Source organism: Chrysemys picta, chromosome 2, assembly GCF_011386835.1.
Source record: "Chrysemys picta bellii isolate R12L10 chromosome 2, ASM1138683v2, whole genome shotgun sequence".
NCBI lineage: Eukaryota > Metazoa > Chordata > Testudines > Emydidae > Chrysemys > Chrysemys picta.
In genome coordinates, this window is record NC_088792.1 from 160258519 (window position 1) to 160276020 (window position 17502).

General features: G+C 46.7%; 1 protein-coding gene, 1 long non-coding RNA gene and 1 other non-coding gene across 6 annotated transcripts in view; 2 read left to right on the top strand and 1 right to left on the bottom strand.

Moving 5' to 3' along the window:
- On the top strand, positions 1 to 5742 carry LOC103306121 (uncharacterized). Of its 3 annotated transcripts, none has more exons than XR_010598633.1 (4): positions 1 to 555; positions 1694 to 1939; positions 2181 to 2283; positions 3156 to 5742. It is a non-coding gene; the product is annotated as an uncharacterized LOC103306121 (long non-coding RNA). The 3 variants fall into 3 exon arrangements; XR_010598634.1 differs by having other exon boundaries at positions 41 to 870; XR_010598632.1 differs by lacking the exon at positions 1694 to 1939 and having other exon boundaries at positions 33 to 555.
- LOC112059570 (small nucleolar RNA U13) lies at positions 274 to 372 on the top strand. Its single transcript, XR_002888874.1, has one exon. It is a non-coding gene; the product is annotated as a small nucleolar RNA U13 (small nucleolar RNA).
- Positions 5317 to 17502, bottom strand: part of RNF122 (ring finger protein 122) — a 23791-nt gene continuing 11605 nt past the window's right edge. For both annotated transcript variants that reach the window (XM_005285077.4, XM_024105544.3), the window contains exons 2-6: positions 17338 to 17494; positions 11090 to 11135; positions 9958 to 9999; positions 9298 to 9380; positions 5317 to 8169 (exon numbers count right to left, since the gene is read on the bottom strand). In XM_005285077.4, the coding sequence (XP_005285134.1) occupies positions 8055 to 8169; positions 9298 to 9380; positions 9958 to 9999; positions 11090 to 11135; positions 17338 to 17494 (443 nt within the window). In that variant the 3' untranslated portion in view covers positions 5317 to 8054. The remainder of the gene's footprint in view (positions 8170 to 9297; positions 9381 to 9957; positions 10000 to 11089; positions 11136 to 17337; positions 17495 to 17502) is intronic.

A 17502-nucleotide genomic window follows, 5' to 3' on the forward strand; every position in this document is an offset into this window, starting at 1 on the left:
GCGAGCCGCGCTCGCCGGAGTAGAGGGGAGGCGGGTATGCATATATTAGCATGCGTAATGAGATGGCGGCTCCGGCTCCGATCCTGCCGCTCCACGGGGGCCCGGATGGGAACTAAGGGCCAGCTGGAGCGGGGCGTGGCTGCAAATGGCCTCTCGTTGGGGGCGGAGGGGAATCCAGGGGCAACTCGGGCTGGGGCCGGGCGCGCTCCGCTCGCCCTGAGCAGTAAGCCAGTGGAGTGGCATGGCCCCCCCGAGCGCGGCTGCAGCGTGTTGATCCTTCAGGTTCTGACGCGTGATGAATGGGGTTTGCACACGGCTGTGTGAGATGTGCCGTCCTTCTTTGTTACGACGGGGCACAGTACCCATCTGACCGGAACCTGGGGGATGTGAGCATTAAGGGGTTATGGGGGTTGTTGTAGGAAGTACGAAGAAACTACATTGTGAGCCATAGGGGGTGGGATTATGTGGATGTGTTTTGCTTGTTTCTTTTTAAGGATGTTTGTAGACTACAACTCGATCCCCCTGAATACAGCTGGGTTTGGAAAATACACAAAGGCAAGGTTTTGATATGATTTTGTTTCTCTGTATGCGGCTAGGGTGCTACTTGGGTGCTCTAGAAATACTCTTAGCTGGTAATGCTTTTGGACAATATTTTCAAGTGTGATTCCTAATTTTGGGTACCTAGCTTGGTGTGCTTTAAAGGGGCTGATTTTCAGAAGGTGGGTGCTTATCACTTTGGGGGAAATAAAGTGTATTTAGGATGCCTAAATTTGGGTAGAAAATGACTAGTCTTTTTTAAAAATCGTGCCCTGGATTTGCAGAAGTCATTTTTATGGCTAGGGCTGACAATAACTCTTGTTATGCCTTGAGGTAAGAAGTCTTATTTTATCTGGACACTCTCAATCTTTTTATCTAATTTACAGAATTCCCCCTTGTTTCCTCTGAAATGAGAGCAGAAAATAATATATTAGCACAGTCTCTGCTTATTCACTTCAAAACTTTACGTAGGTGGCTATGTACTCTTCTTTGCTAATTAGGAACCTGTTAGACAGGAGACATGACCTGGCTGAAGTCTCAAAAGCCAGCTGCAGAGTTGGGAATAGAACTCAGGAATTCTGCCTGCACTCTACCAGACCAAGTGTAAAATTTCAAAGTGCCTAAATTTCATTTTCAAAGGTGACTTATTTTAGCAAATTGGAATTTAGGCACTTTGAAAATTTTACCCTGATTCTGGATTGGTAGCTTCTATTGCTGGTTCTCACAGCTGGCTCTTGCCTTGTGACTGGGCAAGTCACTTTCCCTCTCTGTAGCCAAGTTTTCCCCTTTGTAAAGTGGAGATAACAATACTTAATTTCCTCAATAGAGATGCTTTGATATCTATGGATGGTGTAAGGAGGAATACTATAGTATCTAATTACTGGATAGGTTTTTGGGACCGTGCCAGGCAACTGAGAAATCCCAAGGAAGTGGCGTAGTTGCTGAGCTGACCGGACTTTCTTCCATGTGTCTGATGTTGAATGACTTTTCCTATTGCAACCGACAGATGGCAGTAGGGAATGTATGAAGCGAATGTTCTTAAAATTGCCAGATATCTCGCAACAGTAAATTTACAGAGGTGTATTTGGAATGCTTTGTACATCAAGGACTAAATGATTTCTGCCCCATGACTCGCTTGTTCTCTCCTGTCACACAGGCTCCCAAAGAACAAAGATGGAATACAGAGCTGCTACTGGAAGAGCTGGGATAGAGGCACAGATGTTATGTCTCTGCAATTTATCCATCAGCCACTAAACTCTGATTTTACTAGCCTGAGAGAAAGGGCCCAAGAAACACTTAGGGACTCAAAGCTAGAGAAGCATGTGTCAGGCTTTAATTGCATGGCTCAGGGAAACAGTTCTACCTGAGAAATAATACAATATTGTGTCTCTCTGGATGGCAGGTGAGATGTCCCTGTACACTTCCATTCTTCTCATTCTGTGGCTATATTTGTATATGTGTGTCGTGAGCAGATGACATATGCAAGCTCATGAATTGCAAGACTTAAACATCCTTTGGTGCGGCTGGAAATAAGTAGTTGTGCTTTACCACTAAGGATCAGGAAGAAAAGAGTTTTCACCTTGTGGTCTGAAGAATGAGGATTAACAACCCATGCATTTTTGTCCCTCCCACTGTCACTGCAGCTTAAGAACATAAGAGCGGCCAGACCAAAGGTCCATCTAGCCCAGTATCCTGTCTTCTGACAGTGGCTGATGCCAGGTGCCCCAGAGGGAATGAACAGAACAGGTAATCATCAAGTGATCCATCCCCTGTTGCCCATTCCCAGCTTCTGGCAAACAGAGGCTAGGGACACCATCCCTGCCCATCCTGGCTAATAGCCATTGATGGACCTATCCTCCATGAACTTATGTAGTTCTTTTTTGAACCCTGTTATAGTCTTGGCATTTACAACATCCTCTGGCAAAGAGTTCCACAGGTTGACTATGTGTTGTGTGAAGAAAGACTTCCTTTTGTTTGTTTTAAACCCACTACCTATTAATTTTTCATTTGGTGACCCCTAGTTCTTGTGTTTTGAAAAGGAATAAACACCTCCTCCTTATTTACTTTCTCTACACTAGTCATGATTTTATAGACCTCGATCATATCCAATGAGCTTTTATTCATATAAATGTCCAATTGATGTCTAGATTATCCTAAGTTATTAAATATCGTGCAGCAGTGAGTTTCATCTGTGACGTAGATGTTAATAGGGCTGGGCAGGAAACCATTTTCCTGTTCCATGAGAATCTAATATTTTGAAAAATTTTCCTATGCTGAATTGGGGCAAAAAGTCAATCTCAAATTTCTGCAAACTGAAAACCCAAAATCTTTTTTAGATTTGGTCAATTGACCGCAAGGAAGGGGCCCCCTAAAAGTGGCAAAAAAAATATCAGGTATAACTAGGTACGTGACATTTATTGACGCTATTGCACAATCCATGTCAGTTTTACTGACAAAACCCTGAAGTTATTATGATATATCATAATGCTATTGGCTACAGCAGTTGTCTGTCTGTCAGTTTCAAATTTTAGTTGGACCCATTCAAAGAATGTGTATTTGCGTTCATAATGGCGGTTGGCGGATAAATGTTATTAATTTAGTTGTTTAATTTTTTATAGTTTGAAACTATTTGTTTGCAACGCAGAAGCGTGCTTTGTGATGTCTAAGAGAACGTATAAGAGCGGAGCTAGTAAACGAAAGGCAGCAAAAGATGCCGAGCAGGAACTTGAGAAAATTCCAAAGTTGTCAACGTATTGTGCGCTGCAATCTAACGTACAGGTGCAGGCACATGAAACGGACAGCACTAGCAGCGACGAATCGTATCCAGAAGTATCCAGAAGTGCTTCAAGTGAGGTCGAAGGTGAAGCCAGTTCTACCAAACTAACTGTGACAGATATTCCAGCTGCTGCCGGGAAAGAAGTATCTGAATCACTGACTGATGATCCAGGAGATTGGCCATCTATAATATCGGACAGGCAAGTATGTGACATTGTTGCACGTGGCCCACCGCAGCAGAATGAAAGTTACGAGGAAAGACGGAAGTTCACAAGTACTCATTTCTATCGAACCATGGCAAATGGCGAGAAAATAAGACGTTCATGGTTAATGTACTCAGTTCAGAAAGATGCCATTTTTTGTTTTTGTTGTAAATTATTTGGCACTGGCGACATACCGCTACATCGTGGAACATCTGCTTGGAAAGCACTGTCAAAAAGACTTCAGCAGCATGAAACAGGCAAAGGTCATAAAGACTGTATGGTGAAATGGTTTGACCTCCGGACAGGCATAGTAAACCGTACATCTATTGACAAACTCGAATTGCAGGCTTTTCTGAAAGAAAGATTTATGGAGAAATGTTGTCAAACGCATGGCTGATGTCGTTATTTTCTTGTCCGAAAGAAACTTGGCATTTCGAGGAAGTAATGAAAAGCTCGGCGATCCTTCGGATGGCAACTTTTTGGGACTGTTTGAATTGCTTGCAAAGTATGATACTGTCCTCAGCGAACTTTTACAGAGGATTAAGAAGGCAGAGACACATGTTCAGGACCTCAGTCCACAGATCCAAAACGAGCTGATTCAACTTGTTGCCAGTAACATTCAAGAGGCCAACATAGCGCAGCTTAAAAAAGCAAAATATTATTCAGTTATTTTGGACTGTACGCCCGCCGTGTCACATGAAGAACAGATGTGTGTGGTGTTACGCTTTGTTGAATGCAATGGTGAAGATGGTGTCAATATTCGTGAAGCGTTTGTTGGTTTTCTTAATGTTCATGATACAACTGGCGAGGGCTTATTGGAAGCGTTTCTTGAAAAGGCAAACAACTTAGGAATAGACATTGCTGACATGAGAGGCCAAGCTTATGATAACGGCGCAAATATGAGAGGAAAGAATAAAGGAGTTCAAGCCCGCATGCTAGAAATAAATGACCGTGCCTTGTATGTACCATGTGGAGCTCACACTTGGAATCTTGTGATCTCAGACGCGGCAAAGTCATCGAAATATGCCGTTGATTTTTTTCAGTCTGATTAACAGAATATACGTTATCTTTTCTTCTTCACCTTCACGTTGGGATATACTTCAAGAACATATGCCAATATCTGTTAAAGGGTTATCGGACACTTGTTGGGAGTCGAGAATTGATGCTGTGAATCCATTGCGTTATCACCTTGAAGAATTGTGCAATGCTTTGTCATCTTTGCGAGAATATGCGCTCGAAAAGAAAGATGGCAATACAGCAACAGAAGCCGGTGCACTTTTAGACCATGTTACTACGTGGCCTTTTGTTCTGACTGTGTACACGTGGTACAATATACTATTTCACGTCAATAAAACCAGCAAATTAATTCAGTCACCAGATGTCAATTGACGTATTGCAGGCAGAAGTCGGTGCTAAAAAGAAGTTTTTGAAAGACTATCGAAATACAGGATATATCTCTCTGGTCACAAATGCACGTGAATTAGCAGAGCATATGGGTATTGAGCAGGTGTTTCCAGAAACCAGGGTGCGACTTAAGAAGAGAATGTTTGATTACGAATGTGCTGATGATTCGAGTCGTCTTTCTGCCGAAGAAAAATTCAAATCGCAGTTCTTTCTTGTTCTCACTGATCAGGCCATATCTTCTGTTTCGTCGCGATTTGACCAACTCGTGGAGTGGTATAAATTGTTTGGATTTCTGTACAACGCTAACAGCCTGAAGCAGTGTCACAGAGAAAATGAACTGGAGAATCACAGCAAAAATTTTGAAAGAAAAATGAGAGTGATGCCAATGAACTCATAATGGAATTGAATCATTTTATTTGTCATCGAGAAAGAGAGAGGACTTGTCACGGCAAACAATTCTTTAACGTACATATACAAGAACAGCCTTCAGGAGATATATCCAAATCTTTGCATTTGCATCAGAATTCTTCTGACCACACCAGTTACTGTCGCTGGTGCTGAAAGGAGCTTCAGCAGAATGAAACTGATCAAGAATATCCTGCACTCAACCATGACAGATGACAGGCTTTCTGCGCTTGCAGTTATTTCAATCGAAAACAAGATTGGCAGATCTCTGGACTATGATGCATTGATTAACCAATTTGCGGAGAACAAGGCTCGAAAGAAGCGTTTTGCGTAAATACAGAATACATGTACACTGTAGGCCTATGTATACATAATATGAACCCTGTATATTGTATAAAATAAATACCGCATTCCAGTTTCTGCATTGTAAGGGGCCCTGCCCAGACATATGTTCGGAGGGGGCCATGTTCTTTGCTGCTACGGCCCTGATTGAAATATTTCAAAATTGACTGATTTAATTTCAATTTTTCACTTTTTTATTGTAAATTTACTAAAATTTTGAAATGGAAAGTAATTGACTCAAAATGAAAATTTCAGTTTGTCTAAGTCTCCCAGTTTAGACTTTGTTAATCTCAATTTTAAAAAAAAAAAACAAAAATTTTTTGTCAGGTGCCTTGTCAAACCCAACCTTTTTGCAAACCATTTTCGTTTTGACAAATCGGGGTTTTTTTGTGAAAATGTTGTGAAAAAGTTCCTGACCAGCTCTAGATGTTAACTTATTTTCAACATCCGAACTGCTATGCTAACCATGTTCGGTGCCACCAGCCATGATGCAGCCCCACCAGTTGCTCACTAGTGTGGGGCTGCTCCTGAAAACAACTGGCTGAGGGTGTGTTTATCACTGTCATTTAACACTGCTTAGAGCAGGTCTGTATGACACAGTGGTAAATACAGCAAGAGCCCTACAGCAGTCTGCCTTATTGTTACTTACCCCTGTTGCTACAACCACCCAAACCAATAAAATACAGGAGGATAATATTTGGCTTTGTTAAAGCGCTTCCCATCTGCAAACTCAGTGCAATTAACAAATTGTACTTCATGTGCCCCTGTGAGATAAGTATCATTGCCAGTTTACAGAAGAAGAAACCGACACAGAAAGGTTGTGGATTGCCCAAGATCAAGTAGTGAGAGGCAGAGTTAGAAACAGAACCCATGAACCCTGATTCCCGGTTTCTTGTGCTGATCACTCTCTCTGCTCCATTCCAGCTTCTTAATTTGATTCCCTCAAAACTCTGAAATATTCCTAGGCTTAGTTCCAGTTCCACTGTGAATGTTTTTGGAGAAACCCCCCAATCACACATCTTTGTGTGTGTGTCCTAAGAAAATACATTTCTTTGTGCTTTGAGAATGTACTACTAGAACCCCTTGCTAGAAACAAACATTCACAATTTAGACTGAGATGCCTTCAGTTTAATTACAGTTTTACATAAAACTGTACATCCCCTATCCTCAGGGGTGTGTAGGAAGCCTGAGACAGTCAGGAAAGTAATGCATACAAAAATATTATTTACAGTGCAACATAGTGGGGAGGAGGTGGGGGAATCCAGACTGGATTTTCCACCCATCAGCCCCTCCCTCTCCCCAAACCTTATGCAGAAAGGTACAAAGGTTCAAGGTACAAAACAAAATATCTCAGAGTGGTTTTACTAATTTGCAGTCTCTGAGCTGGAAGGAAATTCTGAGAGGTGACTTTAAAAACAAAATTAAAAAAAAACAGCCTCCAAGTTTAAATTAAAAATAATTCAAAAGAAAAACTTGCTTTGTATTTGAAACATCTCCAAACTATCTCCACCGGCTGCTAAAAGGTCTTGCTAACCTGATACAAGAAAGGAATATTAATGTCCAACATGGGCATTCCCCTGCGCGCCCCCTCCCACCCCGCTGTGGTTCCCTAAATACCCTTCCCACTCTTGCAACAGTCCAGTTCTGCCAACAGGATCTAATCAGTCATGACATGCCCTCTGCAGCTTCTGTTTTTGTTCAGGCCCTATGTAAACACTGACTATTATTTTTTAAGACAGAGATCCCATCAATGACCTATAGATAAGAATCAGCGCTGTGGTTCCAGCAGTCAGGGGTCAATTCCTGGCTGGCTGTAGCAGAGCTAAAGCTTTGGCCTTTACATGGGACCTATGGAAGAGTTAAGGCCCTAAACGTAAGTTCTGGTTTTGAAAGAGGGTTATAGTAAACCTATTAAGAACAGTAGTGGTAGGCGGGTTTGAACTACAGTCCCCAGGGGGTGGCAGGGGAGGCTCCTGCCTTGCTTCCCACCCTGAACTGGGTGGTCTCTGTGAGGAATATCCAGTTTCAGAAGCCTGGTGCCAAGAAATCAGACATCCCTGCAAGATCAGCTAGGAAGGGGCACAATTAAGTCTCCCAGGCCCTTCATGCATCAGCAGTTTGACGCTCAGGTCCCAATGACCTCAGAGTTGGGCCAACCCCTCCTCCTCTGTGTGCTTCACGGGGGACGCAGCTTGTTTTCCTCCTGCACTCATGGCAGTTGATCTGTCCTAGGTTTTACGAGGGGGCCGTATGCCCATGGCAGGCGGTATCACAGGCTGCTGGCTTAGCAATCCCCAGGGGAGATGGGTGGAGGAGTTAAGTGCAGAGATCACCAGGAAATGGTCCATCTGAATGGCTGTTTGGCTTCATAGGGGAGAAAAGAGGTCCTCACACCAGCTCATCCAGGAGTGTCCCAATGCCTTGGTGGGGCTCTGTGGGGCCTGTGATGGGCTTGTTGCACATGGGACAGACGCAGCGAACCTCCAACCATTTCACTAGACACCTGCAGCCAAGAAACAGAGAAATGGAGGGGGTGAATTTAGGACAGACGTGTCCTTCCCCAGCTCCCTGAGCCCACTACCCTCCTCACTCCTGCCCTCCCAAGTATGATGTCATGGGCCCACACAACCCAGCAGGCTCCCGCCCCTGGCACGCACCAAAGCAGATGGGAAGAGAGTCATTTCTTCTCTCTATGCCCAGGTGTCTACGCACCTCCCATTCTCTCCCTTGTTTATCAACATGCTGCTGTATGTTACTCTGGTGCCCTGCCCCCTCATCCAGGGATCCCAAAGCAGGTGAGCGTGAGAAGGCTCCAGAGGTAGGAAAGAGCTTTACCTCTGTCCCTCCCTGATGCTCAGGGGCAGGACAGTCCCAAGCAGATCTCCCACCTCACCCTTCTCTAGTCAGTGCTTCTCCCTGAACACAGCCTTTGCATGGAGAGGGGGAAGCAGTGACTCTGTGTTCCAATGGGGAATCTGTCCCTCCTGGAGTCTGGATTCCCTGCTCCCACTCATGCAGTGGAGGGGGCTGCAGAAATCAAGGGGGCCAGCTACAAGTGCTGATTTAGGAACTCAGTCCTAAGGCCTGTAAGGGACCACCTATGTCTTCCAAGTCCAGTCCTTTGCTATCGCAGGAAACCCCATCATGTAATCCCACCCAAATTTACCACCGTCTTAAAATAAGCCCACCACTGTTTATCCCCACTGCTCCTATTGGGAGGCTCCTCTGGTGGCTAGAAACCATCTTCTCATGTCCAGACTAAATTTATTCCTGGCCAGTTTACATCCAGCCAAGATGTGAATCCCCAAAGCAAAGGCAGGCTGAGGCTTATTGATGGGAGGAAGCCTGTCCTGGCTCCCCAGCTGGGTTTACATATGGCTAGAAGGCAAAGGGGTGTAGCTAGGTGACTTGTGCACATTATTATCCAGCTTGCTTAGAGCTGCTGTGGGCATCTTTGCCAGCCTGAGAGGGGAAAGGACCAGACATGGGGCCTCTTACCACCCAGGAGCTGTATGAGGCATAGGCTGGGCCTCTCTCCAATCAAGGGCATGAGAGGCATAACTGAACACTGGGCCTCATGCCAAGATGGGGGCACAGAGCAGGCTCTGGGCTGTCCTTGGCAGCTACTCACTTTCTGTGGAAGGCATGTTGGCATGGCAACACTCCCAGCTCATCTTTCACTTTAAAGTCTTCCAGGCAGACGGCACAGGTCTGCTGTGGGGAGACAGAGAGGAGGGGAGGAATGAGCCTGCAGAACAAAGCATCACACCCACAGGCACCAGAGATCCCAGACGGAACCAGCCTCACTCTGTCATCAGCACCACTTGTCTTTTGCTCCCTCGGCAGCTCATTTCACACAGCCAATAAACAGCCCTCGGAAGGGGAGTTACTCACTGATACAGGCTGCATCTGCACAGGTAGGGGCCTACCTAGCATCTCTGTTTCACAGAGCCACCCAAGTTACTCTCAAAAAGCATCCTCATCGTGCCACAGGCCTTAGGCAGGGTCACACAGTGAGTCAGTGGTAGTCCCAGGCAGGTAAGCTGAGCTCTCTGGGCTTGTGAATGTTCATCTGACCTCAAAACCCCATCTTATTACAAGATACGAGTTTCGTTAAAAGGCATCTGCTCCCAGGCAGCGAAAGTAGCATAAGGGTTCAGGTCCTGCTGGACCTCTCTCTCATCCTTCAGGTAACAAAAGCAGAAAGAAGAGGGGCTTAGAGGGGGGCAGCAATCCCATGAGGCCTGTTCTCAAAGTTCAGGATAAAAATCAGAGTGGAGGCTGTCCTTACCCCATGCAAATTTAACTTCCTGGCATCACCTTTCAAGACCACCTGCAGGAGAAAAGGGAAAAGAAGCAAGCAGATGAGGATCAGAAGCAGTTATCAAAATGACCAGGGTGGTTATTTTTAACTAAGCAAATGTTGTGCTTGTGAAAGTTGTCATCCTGACAGTGCTGGAGACAGAAGGCCTCTGTTTATCCAGACAGCAGGCAGCGCACAAGCAGTAGCAGTGCTAACTAATAACTGGTGCACAATTCCGCCAGTCTGAGCTTTGACTCAGGATAACCCTAGCACTGGGATAGCAAGGCAAGCTGCAGGTCAGGACTGAAGTGCATCGACAGAGCGGTGTGTGGGGAGCCCTGGCATGGAACAGCGAGGCAAGGACTTAGGAGCACTAGAGCTCCCAGAGCTGGAATGTCAGGGAGCTGCAAATCAGGATTGAGGGGCATTGGCAGAGCTCTGTGGAGAGGCCTGCCCTGTACGTGACCACACCATTCCTGACTCCAGCCAGCAGTGACAGTCCTTCCCTCCCATCCCCACAAATAAAATCCTTTGGGACATTTGACCTTGGACAAAGAGCCTCTGCAGTGGTTGGTCTTTCCCCTGCAGAGGGCAACAGCTGACTGCCCGGGGCCTATTCCCCTATTGTATATGATTCCCATTGTAATCCTGACTGGCTTTTCCCCAGCACTGGCTTTGCTTTGGCTCACAGCCCAGCACTAAACCTCCCTGGGCATTCCCCTGCAGACCCAATACGCAGCCATGCCTCAGCACTGTTTTCTGTAGGTTCTCAGGTCCTATGCACCACTTGTGTCTCCACTCTGAAGGCCTGGGAGGTAAGCTCACAGGCCTTGCATGGTCTCCTGCTCAGGGGTGAATTTCACCCTTTTGTGAACAGAGCGGCATTGAGACCCTGCCTCTAGAAACCAAGGTCGAGCTATCTGTTCAAATCCAGCTCTGGGTCAGCAGTGACCTCAAGTTAGTTCCATTGATGGCTTTTTCGGGTGTCAGTCCAGTTCCTCATAGAAAAGTGAATGGCTCACAACTCCCTCCCCTCACTGGCACTAATCTATGTGCTTGTAAATATCACAGGCCTGCCATGAAACCATACAGAAATATTTAGAAATTAGCCACACTTTACCTCCTTGTATCCAAATCTTTCACTCTGTGCCTGATGTCGAAGTTTGCTGGTGAAGGAAAAATAATATATTCTGTCATAAAACATGCTTTGTGAAAACCAGTTGAGGCTGATAAGGGACTCAAATGCAAAAAACTCAAGCTCATAAAACTAAGGAAATGCAGTGTAAAGCCTACATACATCTTCTCACACAGAAATCCCTACAGGCACACACCATCCATCCCCCCTCAGACCCAAATCCTCAGAGATATTTAGGTGCTTGAGTCCCATTGATTTTTGGGAGTCAGCTGCCTAAATACCTTTGAAGATCTGGGCCCAAGGTCACACTCAAACCACCTTTACTCTGCCCTTCATTTGATTCCAGTGATCCTGTGGGATATGGGAATTTTCAGTTGGAGAGGACCAGGCAAGGTCATCAAAGCCTGAGCAGCACAATGAGAAGGTCGGAGACAAGTCTGCTTTCTCTGCTGAGCTATATTGTCGATGCAAATCTGACCTAACTGCACAGGAGGCATGAGGGGAGCTTGGCTTGCGAGTCTATAATTGGATAGGATTAGAGTCAATCATGACCATCAGCAGCTGAAAGTCATCACCTCCTGAAAGCTCTTTGGGATCCTCTAAGAGGTGATCTTTGTCCAGTTTATAGTCTGAGAGGTGCCTGTATCTAAAAGAAACACTGCCTATTTCTCACTAAATCTCCCCCTTGCTTCTGATTTCAGCAGAGAAGCCAAGGAAAATGAGCTCCCTTTCTTCTAGCTCCTCCTGGGGGGCGACCAAGGAAATAAAGGACAATTATATGAAAACTATAGGACAAAGCTTATTATTAAGTGACACCAACCCACAGAGATTTATTCATAGTGCAAAATACATTGCAATCAGAGTGAATGGGCCTTTTCATAAGGGACTCTAGGGCAGTCAGTCCAGAACTTTTCACCGACACTATATTTTAAAAAGAATTCCTATATTATTTTAAATCAGTTCAAAAAAATCAGATGAGATTTTCAGCATTCATATTTAACAATTAAGCAGCATTTCTGACGTGTTTCAGACATTCACCCTGATGCTTAATAACCAAAGGTTATTATTATTATTCTTTCAGGGAAGAAGCATCAGGTAGAAACAGAGAGACATATGGTTGTCATAGAGTGTTGAGCACTCCTAATGGGAACCCAGCTCTTTTGATAAAGCTGGACACAGATTTTCAAAAGCTTCCTCTGATTTGTGGAGTTCCCATGTTGGGGACCCCAGTTTGAGATGTCGTGTGCCTTTCAGACACGCTGAGTACCTGCATCTCCCATTGACTTCAGCTAGAGCTGTTAGAACCCAAAGTGTCTCAAGTTGGGCACCCGGTAACAGGCAGCTGAAGACAGTGGTTGCTTTGGAGAATTTTGGTCTTAGTCTCTTGTCTAAGGCCACAGACAGGAAGCCATTTCTGAGATGGGACTAGAACTCATGCATACCCAGCTCCCAGATTTGTGCTTGGACCATTATGCTAGGCCTGTCCATGATCCAAATGAAACAGACAACATCCCTCCCTTCACTCCTCTGCAAGTGAAAGCAGCTGGCACACGCTGCTGCAGGGAGGGTATTTATTCAGGACACTAGTTTGCTGTTGTCCAAAGGCAGCAAGTTCATTGCTAAACAGAGCACAGCGTCTCCCGAAATACCAGCAGGAATCAGAGGACGGGGCCTGATAAGATCATGCAGCCTGCCGCCTCAATTGTTTCACTTAGGAAGTAGTGAGTGTTCCAGGAAACACCGTATTTCCAGAGTTCCGCTGACCCGTCAACAGCGGCTCGGCCTGGGCCTAATCTCGGTCTGATGAGGGAGCAGGGGAGGGGGAGGCAGCACTTTCCCAAAACTCCAGTGGGACGTTACACAGGGTGGTGACAAAAAGAGATCCCTGAGCCAGTGCAGGCAACAGATGCACTGTTCGTTTCTCCTGCACCCCAGGCTCAGAAAACATCACCCCCCGGTCCCACTGCTATGAAGCACTCATGGAAAAACCTCCTGGCTGAGGGATACCCTTCCGCTATCTATGCTGAGCATTGCAGGAGCCTGGGAAATCTGTTACCCCAGCAACTGAGCTGTGTCTATAATCTGTGCTTCTCTTCCCCGAGCACTGCCAGCATCTTGCAAGCTGTTTGCCTGCTGTGCCCAGCCACGGATGGGGAGGAGCCTGGTTTATAGACACCCTGAGAGGAGGGAGGATGAGTGGGTGAGAATGTGTGGTAGGGCCAGTTAAGACACATGCCCCAGCCCAATCAGGACAAAGAGCTCCTCCCAGCTTACACAGAAACCTGTTTTATTTTCCCATGTGTTCCTCTCTTGCTTTGATTTATGCAGAGGGATTTTATTCCCCAGGGGATAGGACAGGATGCAGCACCTGGTCCTCAACAAGATCCTGTTTCGCACCTGTTTATATTACAGCTGGGCTGGGTTACCTCACAGTTAGCCACCCAGAGCTTTCTCATTGCTCTCCAGCCATAATGCATTGCCCACATCTGCAGTCCTCTTTTGAACCCAGGAAGTTAGTGTAGCTGCTTTCCTCAAGCTGTTCAGGAAGACTGTCACAGGATCACCCATCCACTGCTCTAACTGGAAACAGAAGCCGGGACTACGTGGCTTGTCCTGGCCTCCATGTGCTGAATAATCACTGCTGACAAAATGAAAATAAACCCCCACATCCCTACATGTGCAACAGCCACCCCTCCCCATAGTCGACAGCAGGGCTTGGACCCAATGCCATCCAACACATGCTAAAGGAGTAATTTAGTGGGTAGCAGTTGTAGGCTGTTATCCTCTAGTGGCCCAGACGTGGATGGAGGCATGGAACACAGCACATACTTTGCCAACGTGTTACACATGGATGTGGAAAAGCAAAATGCTGGGGGGTTCTTACTGAGCCATCTCCTGTGTGTAGGACTGGCAAGCCGGGGGCTGGGGCTGGCATGAGGCTATATATTTATCTCTGTGGTGCCTCTCACTGTATTCATCTCTCTCTCTCTCAGAATCTCAGTTCACTCCCAGCCTCCCAGTGAATGTTAGACAGCAGAGGCCTGAGAAGGGCCCCTCACACACACAGAGCATCCTTTATGTGCTGTAAGCAGGAGTGGCATAACAGCTGCAGGAATGGCTTACTATCAACCAGAACAATTTCCTGGGCAGCCTGCCTCCCCAGCGCCCCCACGCACGCAAGCCAGAGAGACAACCAGGCTCATTATTCCAAGCTGTAAAAAGCCCAGGTCACTCAGTGCCTCCTCCAGACCCAACAGCTTATTTTTTTTAATTAATAATATTAACTAAATCACTGGAGCAAGGGAGCTGCAGAGGGTGGGGGAGAAGTTGTTTCCAGAGCAGGGCAGTGAACGGCTGCTTGGCATGAGCTAGCACCGGGCCAGGGTACTGTATCCACAGCGGTCTCTCTGGCAGGGTGAGGCATAAGATCTGAGCCTGTGAGAGGCAGCTGCTGTGCTCCCTGCCCCCAACAAGATCCCACTGCAGAATCCAGAAGCTATGGGGCATGGCACAAAGGCAGATATTGCACTGCCAAAGGCTGCAGAGTTAGGTCGCAGGGTAGTGGGAGGGTACTGACTCCCCCTCTCTTATCAGGGACCTTTGGGTTTCCTGAAGGTTTGATAGTTCCCTTGCAAAGGACAGACTCTTTTAGACCCATCCCATGCAGCAAGTTACAATTGCATGACTGAGGGGCATTAGCAGAGCTGGGGAAGCTGAGGGGGGAGCCCAGGATGGCAACAGCAGAATGGAAGGGCTGCAGATCAGGAGAAAGGTGCAAAGCTGGACAAGGTCTCAGGACTAACAGCAGGGGCTGCTGCCGGGCAGAAGTGAAGTGCATTAGCAGGGCTGGGTGGGGCCCAGCAGTGGGGTAATGAATTCAGTTTTTCCCAAACCACTGGAACTTTTCTAGACATCCCAGTTGCTGCTAAATTTGAGAGTTTAAAAATAGCCTTCTTCAACAGGGAAGGGTAATGAAAAGACACATCCTCCCCCCTTCCCCTATAAACAATGCATCAGTCTAGCTCAGTCACGTCAATAATACCCCCCCACCCCCGCCTTCCTGCCACTTCCTGCTCTGCTCAGTCCCAATCCCTTACTTAGATGGAGCCCTGCGGAGACCAGGATCCTGGCTTGGCTCAGAGCCCTTGCAGGGAGTCGATTGTTTGCTCCTTGGGGAAACGGGGCGAGTGCTCTTGGCAAATGGTTCCCAGCAGGCTACGGAAATAAACAGCAGAGGCAGCGACAAGCAGGTTGCTCAGAGCAAGGCTAGACAACATGGTGCTGAAAATGCCCAAGCCCTTCTACATTCCAGCTTCTGCTGTTGCTACCCCGGGTGGAGGTACGACAGCGGGCGAAGAAGGGGGCGAGTTCCTTGTCCCATTTTTGCCAGCACAGATGCGGCTTAGATCTCAAAGTGGGCTGTTAAAAATGGAGGCACCTAAAATGAGAGGCTGCTTTTTTGGGGGTCGGGGGGGGGGGGGTAATGGGCTACATGACTTAACCAAGTTCTAACAGTGGCAAAGTCCAGAAAAGAACCCAGATGTCTTGATTCCCAGGCCTGGACTGAGACCACGAACCCAGGCTTTGTCCATGTTGTTCTGTGCGTGAGTTTGCCTGGTAGTCACTAACACTGGAAAACACCCCTTCCCTTCTGCTGTCTCCCCAGCATATTACACCGGGGGGCTTTATTTGAAGCAGGAGAAGCTGCTAATTTCTAGCCCTATGTGTGGTACATACAGAGTGTACTGTACTGGGCCAATTAACAGCTGCTGTTCCAAAAGGTGACACATGGAGGGACCAGGTGACAGCAGAAGCCTCCAAATGTGGAAGGAAAATTGCTGTTCAGAAGCTGCTTTTGATACTCGATTTGCTGGGGCAAAAAAACCCTCAATCCAATTTTTACGCTGTCCTCATCCCAAACTCTATCCCTCCCCAGTGGAGAGCTTTCCCAGCAGTGCCCAGCCTGGGTAAACATGGGGTTAATGCTCATGGATTTGTGACCATGACCAGCTGTGAAGCTCAAGGCAGATGGATGGGCTCTAGCGACACAGAAGAGATGAAATTATTCTAATAGGTTTAATAAAAATAATAGATCTCAGACTAGGAATGGAGGCGACAGGCAGTTTCTGGGAGGCTAGTCAAAGCTTCTAAAAATAGTCCCAGATCCTCGGATGATGCCATCTGCAGAATTCCCCTGGTGCGTGTCAACACGGGTCAGGTTTGCAGCAGATCTCTTCCTCGGCTCTGTAACCCCAAACACAAATCAGCTCTGCGGCTGGCTAGCTGTTGATTGTTTGCTCCTTGACGGGGAGAGACTGCTCTTGACAAATGGTTCCCAGCAGATTACAGGGCATGCGGGGGGGAGGGGGGTAGGGGGGGTGGAAGAGGGATGGTTATTTTTTAAGGTGTCACTTCTAAAAAACACTGTGGTAGAATGACGGTATGATTGCAGTATGAATGAGGTATATGACAGCCTCCAGTTATAATTTGCAATGGGAAGCTTGTTCATTTTGCTTCCTTAAAGGGACCTGGAGGTCAGCAGAACCAATGGTGTACTTCCCCTCTCACAAAGGTCTGCAAAGCCCATGAAGCTCTTCACTTGTCTTATTCAAACCGTACGTTTGAGGGCTCTTTAAAGAAAAAAAACAAAAACAAAAAACAGTTGCAACAGCCCAGCCCTCATAAGCAACCCTACGATAACAAACGTGTGTGTGTGTGCACGCGCGCTGGAGGAAAAAATCGCTAAGGCAACATTTAAGGCATTTGTTGTAGCCAAGCAGAAAGAGAAAGGAACATATAGATCTTTGTATTATACAGATATAAAAGTGACTCTGTACACTGGGGCTGTCAGTGGGTTTGTTTGGGATTCACCCCAGTGGGATCCCACTAGGCTCAGTGATCAGTGAGAGTCTGAGGTTGCTAGGATTCTTCATGGGAGTTCTTAAAACAAGGGTACGTTAGTCTGAGTCAGGGTTGCCAACTATCATGGATTTTATTACAAGTCTCAGGATTTTCTTCAAGGCCCAGCTCCTGGAGTCATGTGATTCTAGGAGACTCAACTTTCACCTACAAAAATTCCAATTGGCCCCCTGGACACTAGTGTCCTTAGACCACCCAAAAAGCAGCTGGGGGTGAAACTTTCCCAGGCTGGAGCCCTGAGGTCAGCTGATAGACAGGCTCCCCTGTATCCTCCATGCCATGTGCATGCAGAGCCCATTGGGTCCCTAGCTCACCTGATGAAGTAGCAGCAGAAGATGAGGCTGAGCACAAAGACAAAGATGCCGGTGCCAAAAATGACCATGTAGATATTCAGCGGTAGATCCTGGAAGGTGATGGGAGGCATTGTGCACGATTTATTGGTATAAATCAGCCCCAAACCACAGAAACATCCTTTGGGG